The sequence below is a fragment of the Astatotilapia calliptera genome, chromosome 3 (genome assembly GCF_900246225.1).
Source record: "Astatotilapia calliptera chromosome 3, fAstCal1.2, whole genome shotgun sequence".
In the NCBI taxonomy this organism is placed as follows: Eukaryota; Metazoa; Chordata; class Actinopteri; order Cichliformes; family Cichlidae; genus Astatotilapia; species Astatotilapia calliptera.
The window spans coordinates 14,799,566-14,811,617 of NC_039304.1; the positions used below are offsets into that span (position 1 = coordinate 14,799,566).

At 42.6% G+C, this 12,052-nt stretch overlaps 1 protein-coding gene across 2 annotated transcripts in view; it reads right to left on the minus strand.

Annotated features, from left to right (window-relative positions):
* LOC113018664 (glucosidase 2 subunit beta-like) overlaps positions 1 to 12,052 on the minus strand; it is a 172,839-nt gene that overhangs the window by 105,313 nt on the left and 55,474 nt on the right. For both annotated transcript variants that reach the window (XM_026161957.1, XM_026161958.1), the window contains exon 9: positions 7,677 to 7,763. In XM_026161957.1, the coding sequence (XP_026017742.1) occupies positions 7,677 to 7,763 (87 nt within the window). The remainder of the gene's footprint in view (positions 1 to 7,676; positions 7,764 to 12,052) is intronic.

Consider the following 12,052-nt stretch of genomic DNA (forward strand, 5'->3'; position numbering starts at 1 on the left):
GAGCGGAGAAAAGTGTGCATACTGTCTAAGCGGCGTTAGAAAGGCGGCCTTTTTCCTCATCCCTCCATGAAAATGAAAGTTGGGAAGGGAAATGAAGTGTCTTCCAATGACGGTAACGGCGATCAGCGAAGCTTGAGAAATATGGTTTTGAGAGCTTGGTGCTGGAGTTTGTAAGAGCCAAAAGAAACAATATATGTGATAATCTAGAGGCATCATTTAATGGTTTCAGATTTCACAGAACGGTGCGGCTTTTTCGAAATCAGAAGGGAGAAACGGGGCTGTGAAGGTTGATGACGTAGCCATTTATGTAAATGTGTAAGTTGCTGAAAGAAGCAGTTAAGTTTCTCTATAATCTTTAAGGCGGGTAATCGTATCATTTAGTGCTATAAATGATTCAGCCTGTGGGAAGGGAAAAAAAAACAGATTTTTATCCATATGTTGGCATTTTAGCTAACAGTGTCAGATGGATCAGCAGAAGTTCTGTAGTCATGCTAAATTTTAAAGAAACAGCTAAATGATCAGGAGCCAGACTCTCAGCTGAAAGAACTGTTGTATCTCTGACAGAAGGAAAACGTGAGGCAGGAAAAAAAGAAGAAGTAGGAGTGTCGGGGAGGCAGACCGAAAAGAAAGGCTGTCTCCTAGCGGACGCCGGCGTGCGGGGCTTGTCAGTCGTCATCGCGTGCCACTCTCCTTGTGAAACTGAGGCAATATACCCCATGAAATATTCACCAAAGTTGTTTTTGCTTAAAAAGGAGTGGCGAGGGGAGGGGGTGGCGGGGAGATGAGGAAAATGTGCTACTATAGATAGATGGAGAGTCCCCCAAATGCTTTTGATGTCAAGCTTGCTCAGGCTTTTTTACATGGGGTGCGACGGGGACACCAGCAGGGGGTCCATTAAATGTTCACACAAATGTACCCTTAACAGCACATCAGTCTCCACAGCCTGAGCTCCCAGTCCCCGACATAGTCTTCTAATTCTGCTGTAATCTTTATATATCCAAAGCTTTTGCTACTGATTCTTCTTTTTCTTTATTTGCATTGTGATGTTTGATAGATGTGGCACACTGGGAAAACAAGCACTGTTAGTCTATTATGGGTAAATTACATACTGAGGATTTATTGCTTTTAAATATTTCAACTCAAAAACTGTACATTTACTGCCAGTCAAATCAGTGATATCGAACTGCAGTTACCACCAGCTTTAAACACAAGTGTTCTTTCAAATCCAAAACCCAGAAATACAACGAAAACAAAACAAATAAGTAAGAAAGTTGATGTGCGAGCTTTTAGTGGGCTGCACAAATTCCTCCTGAAATGTTATTTACTGTAACTAAGGCCAGCAGTGATGTTGCAATTCTATGAAAAGACAAATGAGGGAAGGTTAACGTCGTTTAAAAATGTACAAAAAAACAAAAAAAGACTGAATAATTAGGTCCTAATTAGGCTTAGGAGAGTTGGTGATTCATTAGCCGTGTTTGCTTTCGACGCAGCAAGTGCTGTCACGGCTTTTGTATCTGTGACTACCTCCGTTGCCGGGATGAGCATTGTGCAGGGGACGTAAGCATGGCGTGGAATAACAACATGCCATTAGCTGCTGCAGCTGCTGCGAACGCTTTCAATACAACACAACTGCACACGGTCCCTTTGTGTGTGTGTAATAAGGTCAAGACTGTCAGTTTTGACGTAGCACATTGTATAACACACCCCTCTCCTGATCAGGAGTTTCAATGTGGGCGTCTCAGGAAAATGAAAGAAGGGTAACATATGTAGTTGGGTTTTAGACGTATCTGGACAGCGACAAAAAATTATCTGTATTCTGCTGATGCTTAGCCAAGCTGCTGTTTTCAGTTTGAGGGACCTCATGCCGTGATCACACGTCTCTCCGTGTTCCTTTTTAACTTGAAGCCGGAGTTTCGGAGTTTCAGATATCACACCCCAGTTGTCCGTGTTCCAGTACTAGCAGAAAAAGCTGCAGCAGGTTCATGGAGTTAAGCTGCCCAGGGCTCTGTGTACAAGCCCAGCTCCAAAAAAGTTGTCACGCTGTGTAAAGCGGAATTTATGGTCCAGCAGAGGTAGCACAGGGACGGCCTCTCTGCCAGGTGCAGGCGGGGTACAAAGTATGCCGATGTGTGTGGGCCACTCTTGCTTGTGCTGTTGTTGGTCCGTCAGCCAACCGTGGAGGAAATCGAAGCTATAACATAGAAACAGCTGAAGTGGAACCGAGTGTTAAAAACTATGAAGTGTCCACTGCAGCCACCGTCTCTGCTTTTCCTGCTGTATTTTTTCATCTTTTAAGTTTTTTTGGCGGTTCTCCTGTTCCCAGTGAACTCTGCTGTTGGCCCCTCCCCTCCCCAGGCCCTTTTGTTAACCACTCATCATCCGTAGACCCTTCATCTGCTTCCACCGACGTGCAGTCAGGATCTTGGAGGTCTGAGGATTGTGGTTAAAATGTAAATAAAAGCTAAATTTAATAATGTGCAAATCTCATAAACTCACATTTTCTCAATACCAGAACATAGAAAACATATCAAATGTCCCACTTTCATAAAAAACTCATTTCAACTTTAACGGCAACAACACATATTATAAAAAGTTGTGACAGGGCCATGTTTACCACTCTGTAGCATCGTCGCTTCTACTGGCAAACAGTCTGCAAACATCTGGGAACTGAGCGGACCAGCTGCTGGATTTACAGGAGAGGACTGTGTCCCATTCTCGTCTGATCCTACTGTAGGTCTTGATCTCCTTTTTTTAAATTTTTAATTTCATGTTGCTACAACTGGTTTTAGTCAGCAACTCGACACCCGGGGTCTTCTACTATGGAGCCATGCTGTTGTAATAGGATGGTGGTGCTTTTGGATCATGTTTTTTGCATGTCAGAGCCTTTAGCCTGGATTTGTGGATGTCGTGGTTAGCTCTGTTCATGCACAGTGATTCCTGGGCCCATGCAGTTGCTTCCATGAGAGACTCATGCCTGTTTATAAGTGCTGCCCTTACAGCTTACCAGTATGTTTTTTTGGCCACACCTAAAGAGCTGTTTCTAAAGGCTTGGTTTCACTTCTGCAGACTGAGAACGGCCCGAGAGCCTCTCGGACCCCATGCTGTGGCTTCACAGTAGCAGCTTCCAGATGCAAATGCCAGCCCTTTTAGTTGCTTAATTGATGAAGACACATCAAAGGAATAGCCCACACATGTCCATAAAAAAGCTTTTGAGTCAATTGTTCAATTACCTTTTGGTTCCTTGGGGGGAAAAGGTAGCTTCATATTAAATTAGCTGTATTTCCTTAACACTTTCTCCAATTTTGAAGCGAATAGCCTCAAATTAAAGCTGAGAATCTGCACTCCAAGCCCACATTCATTATGTAACTGTAACACGAATGCTTCGGTAAGCAGCTGAAACTGAGCATATGGCTAGAAGGTAATGGCTGTGACGGAGAGGCTTGATTGCATATTGAAGAGCCGATATGGAAACTCAGATGATTACAGGTAGATCGCAACCTCTTGACAATCTAAGTATCATACTGATGTTTAAGTGGCATACAGAAGCTGTGAGCTTCCAACGGCAAAGCATCTTCATGAAAATGCATTACGAGATCACAATCAGTCCACGCGCACATTTGTAGCGGTTTTTCAGATATCCGCAACGTCACAGCAAGTAAAATACTTTGAGAAAAAACAGTGGAGAGGTCAATAAAGAGTTCCTCTCGCATCTCAAAAAGAGGAAAGAAATCACTTAAACTGTAAATCAGTAGCACAGGAGGACAGTACAGTAAAAAAAAAAAGTCATTCCTACCTAATAGCACATTAGCACCTAAGCACAATGAACAGAAAGCAGCTTGTGCTCATTTAGTAACACACACACACAAAAAGCTTTTGTGCGCCACATACGGTTGTATTTATAGGTACAACGACAGTTTGTAGGATGGCCTCGACCTTTTGGCTATCACGTGCTCTGTGGCCGTGGCCATGAATAAATATTATAATACCCACTAGAGTACTAAAATCTCAATGTTTATGTAGCTCTTTGTATTCAGTGAAAGGTAACAAACACTCGTCATCTTCAGCATCTTAGGGTTCACAGAAAAATGAACATCTGCATAGCTCGAGGGCCATATCTGGACACTTCTACCAAGCAAGACTCTCAATGTCTGCTTGCCTGCATTGTGGCTGTATAATAGTGAAAGGAAGGGATTGGACTTAATAGAAAGAGAAGCAGGTATAAGAGGTAGGAAACCTTTTCACTCTTAGCCTAGCTGGTCTTTACGTTCGGCTCGTTTTTGCCTTTTCTGGTTATATTGATGCGCCGTGGTTTGTTTTGTTTGAAGCTAATGGCGATCCAACGAAAGAATGAACAGTAAACAAATAGACAGACTCAAAACTGATTGAATGGGAGCTCACATATATTACAGCCATTCCACGTCCACAGTATAGAACCGCAAAGTTGGGAAGTTGGGAATTCAGTGCTTCCTGAGCACCAAGTGAATCTCGTCTACATGACCATCAGTCTCAGTAAGCATAACGTGTACAAAGACGAATGCGTTGTCAGAGCGACAGGGTTGTTTATTCGCTGTTCGGTAAAGTGCTTCATCATATAAAGCGTTACCGCACCTAGCTGGCATAAAAAATGTATTCATTTGTTATCAGCCATGGAATTCCTTCTTTTATCAGTAATAATAATAGAGTCGATTTTAACATTCAGATAATTGTTACAGGGGTAAAATAAAAGGCTGTTCTGGTAACTTTTATGGCACATCAACTTTTCTGCTAGCAATAATCCTGCAAATAAAATGAATCCATTTTCAGTCTGTATGTGTTTCAATGGTGTTTTAATGAAAAGCGGCGAGGCAGGGGTTTGCCTTATAATTCATATTCTGTGATGGAGCAACACCGAGATAAGCCAGGCGGATGGTGACATGTAATCTGAACCCCACTGTTTTTTTTGGGGGGGGGGAGTTGTCTATGGAAATGACTAGCTTCTTATCGGTGGAGTGGGTTATTTGAGCAGATTCTCGCTGTGGCTTAGTGAAGGGACTCAATCACCACTGCCCAGCGATATGCCTCACTTTCGTCCCCCATCATCCCCCCTTCATCTTTTTATCTGAGGAAAGGAAATGAAAGGATGGTATCTGGTACTCTCCGCGTCCTCGGTTTAGGAGATGGAGAGGAGCGGACATTTTCTTTTAGGCTTTAACTCGCTGATGAAAACATGCGGTCTATAAACCTGCGCTCTGAAAAGAAATACACTGGCAATTTATTGACTCTGGATGTGCACCGACTCAAAAAGGAAGTAGTTATGAGGTAATTTGTGGTGTGACAGCTGCATTTATAACTCTGGAGTAATCAAGCTTTTACACATTTTGGTTAAAGGAACACCATTTTTCCTCATTTTCTGATTATCTTCTGGGCTTTTTCTCTTGTCTCCACATTTTTCTTGGAGGTTATTGCACACAGCCACTGGAGATGATGCTTTTGTTTTTCTGTGTACGTGTACAGTATGCGGTTAATGTAGGAAAATGTTTTTTAATTTGCAGGTAGAAATGGGTTTTGGGTGTGGAGAAGAGCAAAAATGGGACAGACAGAAAGGCTTGAGAAGTTTGCAGTCCACAGTAGGTATATAAAGGGAGGGCCCAGTGACAGATGTCAGGGCTCGGTCATGCATCATTTATTAGTCGGTAAATTTCAGGGGAATCACAGCGTTCGCTGGTTTCTCTACAAGAGGCAGAGTAAATGTACCCTGTCCGACTACTTTGGTGAACCTTAAAAGGCGACTCACACTATTTTGCCTCCTTGACAGTTTTGTCCTAAACTAGGAGAAACTATTGCAATGCCTTTATGTCAGGCTGGAATTGGACTTCTGTAAAAACACACAACAATTTTGAAGGTTGCAGAGCCTCCAAATCTCACCTGTGTCTTACATCAGAAGAGGTTGTGACAAGAAGCCAGACTGATACAGGAATAAAGCAAGGTTAAGGCTTTACAGCTTAAGTTGGGAGCTCTGTTAGGGCATCATTCAGCACCGTAATGATTCATCTGAATGATAACATCAGCACATTAGCACAAGTATAAAATCCCACTCTACTGTATGATTTAAAAGCACCAACATTAATTAACAAGGATTAAACCTGTCTGTGTGACCAAATCTGGTGTATTTACATGACAAATTTAAGTGCTTATGTTAATTAATGTGCGCTGTCCCCTTTAAAGAAACATAACCAAGGAGCTGAGCTGTGTGCCATTAGTTTTACAGGGTTTTAGGGGTACTGCAGGAGAATTTCTAGAGTCCTCCTTGTTCCTGTGAGCTGATAGGAAGGCAACAGTCAGTCAAGTGACAAATAACCACGTAGCCAAGTTATGCAGAAGAGAATCTCTGAACAGATCATACCTTGACGCAGATGGGCTACAGCAGCACGAGACCACACTTGGCTAAGAACAGGAAACTGAGGCTACAGTTTGTACATGCTCACCAAAATTAGAAAATAGAACAAAAAATGTAATCTGGTAAGAAGAGTCTCAATTTCTGCTGCAAAATCCAGCTGGTAGTGTCAGAATTTCATGTAAACAACATAAAAGCATGGATCCATCCTCCCTTGTAACAGTTCGGGCTGGTGTTGGTAGTTTCACGGTGTAGGGGATGTTTTCTATGTGAAGTTCAACACATAGACAACACATCCAAAAAGATATAGTCTGCTGAGTTTTAGTGTAACTGAGACGTAATATACACAATAAAAAGGTAGAATATATATATATATTAGTGCTGTCAAAATTATCGCGTTAATTGTTAAGATCAACGCGAAATGTTTAATGCATTAAAAAAATTTAACGCTGATTTTGTTTTTTTATTAATTTCCTGTAATCTAAGACCTCTGGAGGAGGGGGCAACAGTGTGCTATGCTGGCGTTTGGCCTGACAGAAATGATTAGAAGAAGAAGAAGAAGTGACACCATGCTACTATCTAGCTAACACTAGCTAACACACGCAAGCATGGACGAGGGCGGACTTTTGGGTGGAAAGTTTCTCTTTAAGAAGTTGCCTGATGGCTTGTTGGACAAAACGAGAGTAAGATGCACAATTTGCAACGCTGAATTCAAGTACCACAGAAGCAGTTCATCACTGGCGTATCACCTGAGAGCAAAACACCCAACTGAATCCACCTCTACGGGACCTCGCCAGTCTACGCTTCAGGAGTATGGTGCTTGTGGACGAATAACAAAAAATGTGAGAGAAAAGGTAACCAATTCCTTGGTTGTTTGGATAGCTAAAAACTGCCGACCAGTTAGCATAGTAGAAGATGATGGACTGAGAGAAGTCATTCGTGCTGCATCAGGAGATGAGTGTTACAATCTGCCCTCGAGAGGAACCATTGTGTCGAGACTGCACACTTTGTATGGGGACCAGAGGGCTCAGCAGTCCAGCAAGCTTGTGCAAGTAAGGAATGTCGCTCTCACCGGAGACCACTGGACTTCGGTGAACAACGATAATTACTTAAAATATAAAGAATAAAAAAATGTAATTGGAGCCAGGCTATTAATAAAGTAATTGAGATTAATCGCAATTAATAACAGAAAATTGAGAGATTAGTTAGTTAATTTTTTTATTTCTATTGACAGCACTAATATATATATATTAAGAAAGATAGAAAAAAGATGGCTGATAGAATTTAAAAAAAGAGCTCTTACTTTGACAGTGTCGCCTCTCGTCAGGACGTCCCAGAGTGTGCTCTGAAACTTGGAGAGATCCATCCTGTGACCTCTGTCCAACAAAGCCTGGGAGTGAGAGGAAAATCAAAAAGGTGAATCAAAGCGTGACAAACATGAGTCTGAGCACCCGAAAACAGCTTTCCAAAGACATTCAATGTGCAACCGTATCATATAAATTAGTTGAAAACAGCCCACATTACCAGCACTCAGTATATGAAGTTCCTAATAAATAAATAAAAAATTCAATATGACGGGCACCGCAAATATGCACATCTCCCCCTAAAGCACATATGCATTCTGACAGACCTCAGGTTGCACACAAGCTGGTAATCTTGCATCTGTTGTGCAGTGTGCCTGGTGGCCCCACAGGTATAGGCTTATAAAAAGTGCCTTACATAACTGATAATAAACTGCACATCATCCATCTCCCATTCAGCTCACCTCCCAATAATCCCCGCTGCCATATCTGCTTATCTATTCAAGTCACCCTCTCATTAAATCAGCTTTTACAGCCAAATGGAAGAAGTTTACTACTCATAGAAGTCAAATACCATTCATCATGAGGAAGGCTGTAGTTATACAGATATAGACTGCATGTTTTAATTCACTGGAGGACAAACGCATCCTTCCTCCTATCTCAATAAACATAGACTCCTGCAGAAATAAATAAATAAATAAATAAATAAAATAAGGTGGGGGGAAAAATTGACAGGCGAATTAATCTGCTGCCTTTTGCCTGCCGAAATGGAAGTCAGTGAGGCGGCGCATACCAGTGGGTGCCCATCAGTCACAAGACCTTGTGCGGGGCCCGAAAACAGCTGAATGTGATGCCACTGCACATTGGGAGGTAAAGGATGGTGACAGAGAAGTTGGTACAGCTTTCAGTGTTTATTCATCTGAAACAGTGTCCCCTGGAAGCCATTTTGGCAGCAATGTATCACAGCAGGCGCTGACCTTTAGATGCTATGCACAATTAAGCTAAGCTAATAAACACAACTGCGGATCTGGACTCGTGGAACGGAAGGCAGGTGGCTGTGAATCACGCTGGACACGTGAATGGCATAAAGCTCACTTGGGTGGTGTTTTCAGAGCGAAAACTGAAATGTGTTTGTTATGGAGGAAATGAGCTGAATTTCGAGCTTTGTCTGGTGCTGTAGAGGCTTTCTGATGTTCCGGGTGGCCTCTACGCAGAGTACAGAATTGTCCACGCGCTCAACTGAAGCAGTCCTTCGCTAACACAACATACAGTAACCTTGCCTTGACAGCTTAGTTAGTTAGTTAAGGTTTTAGTTAATGGTTCTTGTAAGAACTGCATTGGGCTGTCTAGACATTAGTATTGTGTAAGAAAAGGAAACCTGGCAAGTCTTTTTTTTCTCTCAACTTTTTGGCTTCAATAATATTCATATTGTCAGTTACCTCATCATATTAACCACGACAAACAGATGTACTGACGAAGTGTACACGTGCAGGAACACAAGTGCCTGACTTTTGCCATTTTCAGAAGTTGCCCTTTCTTGGCACACACCAGGTAATGATCTTCTACAGAAGCATTTTCACCACAGGAAACACTATATTTGATCTACGTGAAAGCGTTTCCTGCAAAGCATGTAGGAGGGGGTGCACCTGCTACCAGATCCCTGGTACAAAATCTGCTTAATATCCAGGTGTGCACATGTAAGAATAGCGCAGTTAGCAGTCAGATTAATTCACAGCACACAATTAGACAAGTGTGGGGACATCATTTTTCCTGCCTCTTACAGGAAAAATGATGTCCACACACTAGGTGGTACTCCTGTCTGAACTAAACACAGTTGAACAGAAAAATTTGCTATCGTGTGCAACATGTCTTCTTCTACTTCTTCTTTCAGTTAATCTCTTTAAAGGTAACCACAGCAGATCATCTTGCTCCATCTCACCTTTTCCTCAGCATCCTCCTCTGTCACACCAACTCTCTGCGTGTCCTCCGTCACTATATCCTCAAACCTCCTCTGAGGTCTTCCTCTTTTCCTCCTGCCTGGCAGTTCAATATATCCACTATCCCTCTTCTGCACATGTCCATCTCAGCGTTGCTTCTCTAACCTTTTCCCCAAACTGCTTGGCCTAAACTGTCCCTCTAATGTACTCATTTCTAATCTTGTCCATTCTGCTTGCTCCCAAAAATCTGAACATCTTCAGTTCGGCCTCCTGTCTTTCTGTCGGTGCCTCCGTCTCCAAACAACACACGACATCAGGTCTCACTACCAACTTGTAAATCTTCCCTTTTATCCTGCTATCCTTCTGTCATAAATCATCCTTGACACTCATCTCCACCCTGGGTGCCTCTCTTCATCACCTCTCTTGTGTGCAGTACATTGCTTTGGGTGGTTGACCCTAGGTAATTAAACTCAACCACTGGTACACCTGTCTCCCTCTCATGAACACACACGTTCTGTCTCATTTCTACTGACTTTCATTCCTCTTATCTCCACAGCATACCTCCACCTCTCCAGGCTCTCTTTCACCTGCTTCCTACTATCACTACAGATCACAATGCAATCTGCAAACATAATAGTCCACAGAGACTCCTGTCTGTCACTCTTACCACACACTCCTGTCCTCATACGTGTCCTGCAATACCCTCACATACCTCTCTGCCACTCGTGACCTCCTCACGCAGTACCACAGTTCCTGGCACTCGATCATATGTTTTCTCCACATCCACAGAAACAGAGCTCAGCTCCTTCTGACCATTTCTATACTTCTCCATCAACTCTCTCAAAGCAAACATCACCTTTAGTGCTCTTTCTCACTCATCGTGACCTTTTTCGCAACCTAGCTTCAACAATCTTTCCCGTATCTTCATGGTAAGGTTCATCAGCTTTATCTCTTTGTAGTTCCTACAGCTCTGCACATCACCCTATTCTTTAAACTCAGTACTAGTACACTTCTTCTCCAATCCTCAGACGTCCTCTCACTCTCCAGGACTGTGTCAAACAATATGCTCTCTGACCTCTCTCCTACACAGGCATGAGCTACAAGTGAGGTAGAATATTCTGACCTGAGAGTCTCGACATTTTCAGAAGTTCACGTGTAGAAACATCTGGATCCAGGGTTCTCAAAGAGTGAGAGGCCATCGGTAGCTCCCAGTAACAACTTATGAGCCCCATGATTGCATCAAAGTAGGAATGCACATAACATTTATCCGCGCTCTATATGCCATCACGTCGTAGCGCGTAATCAAATTCAGGGAAAGTATCTTTCCACTTCAACACCTTTCCATTAGTCATCACGACAGAGTAACCTTGAAACGTAATAGCGAGACGCCCATTACATTTCCCTCCACCAAATACAGCTGCACAAAGAAATGTAAGATTCATGGTTATGTGAAAATTCGCCAACAGTTCTGAGAAATAAGCTCCACACTTCATATAGTCAAACGAACGCACGGGCTGATGAATCAGTATGCAAAGATATTGCCTTACAAGAGAAAAGAGCTCAAATAACATGGTTACATACTTTGCTATGTTATTTGATAGATCCAGCCGGTCCCAGAAGCACAGTTCTACAAATACCATTTATATCTACCTGGCAAGAGAATATTGGGTTTCTAGTCAAAGTTATGAAATGTATCACCTTGCAAATATGTGAAAAGAGCACAAACAAAAAGATGAGACATCCATTACCATGAACCCACACAACTGAAAATATTACCACTCCCACGCCGTATTAGTACATAAGGCATAGAGGATTGTACACATGCATGAGTAGAAAGTCACACAGGTAATAAAGCTGCAGCTACTTTTGTTTATTTGCCTCATGTACGAGTCCCTCTCCCTTCATTTAGGCTTTTATCCTTTGCTCAGTCGGGTACCCGGCAACAAATACACAGACACAGTACGTTGTTCAGACAAAGCAGTACTTACAAGTTAGGCGCCACACCAGCTTCCACAGTTAGCATGGTGAAATTTTCAGCAGTAAGCAATACCACTTAATGTTTTAATTATCATTAAAAAAACTGTGTTTGATCATCAAACTTTTATCAGTCACGGAAAACAGTGTCCTCATTTACCCAAAGGCAAGTGCGCAGGTGCAGCATGCAACGTGGGTTTGCTTTGAATCTAAAAAAACACAGCTCAAGGCAGTGAGGGAGCTCTAGAGATTTCTCAGCCTTCTAAGAGGACCAACCCCTCTTTCTCTTTTCTCAGGCTGTACATCCTCGATTCCTTTTCGCGTGTTTTTAGCCCTTGCCACTAGAGACGCAGGCGGGGGAGGCGGGGAGAGAGAGGAGTCGGGCAACAGGTATGTAACAAAATGAGACATCCTTGCTTCGGAGCCATCGTTTTAAAAGCAGTGTCAATTAAATGTGACATGTAGCA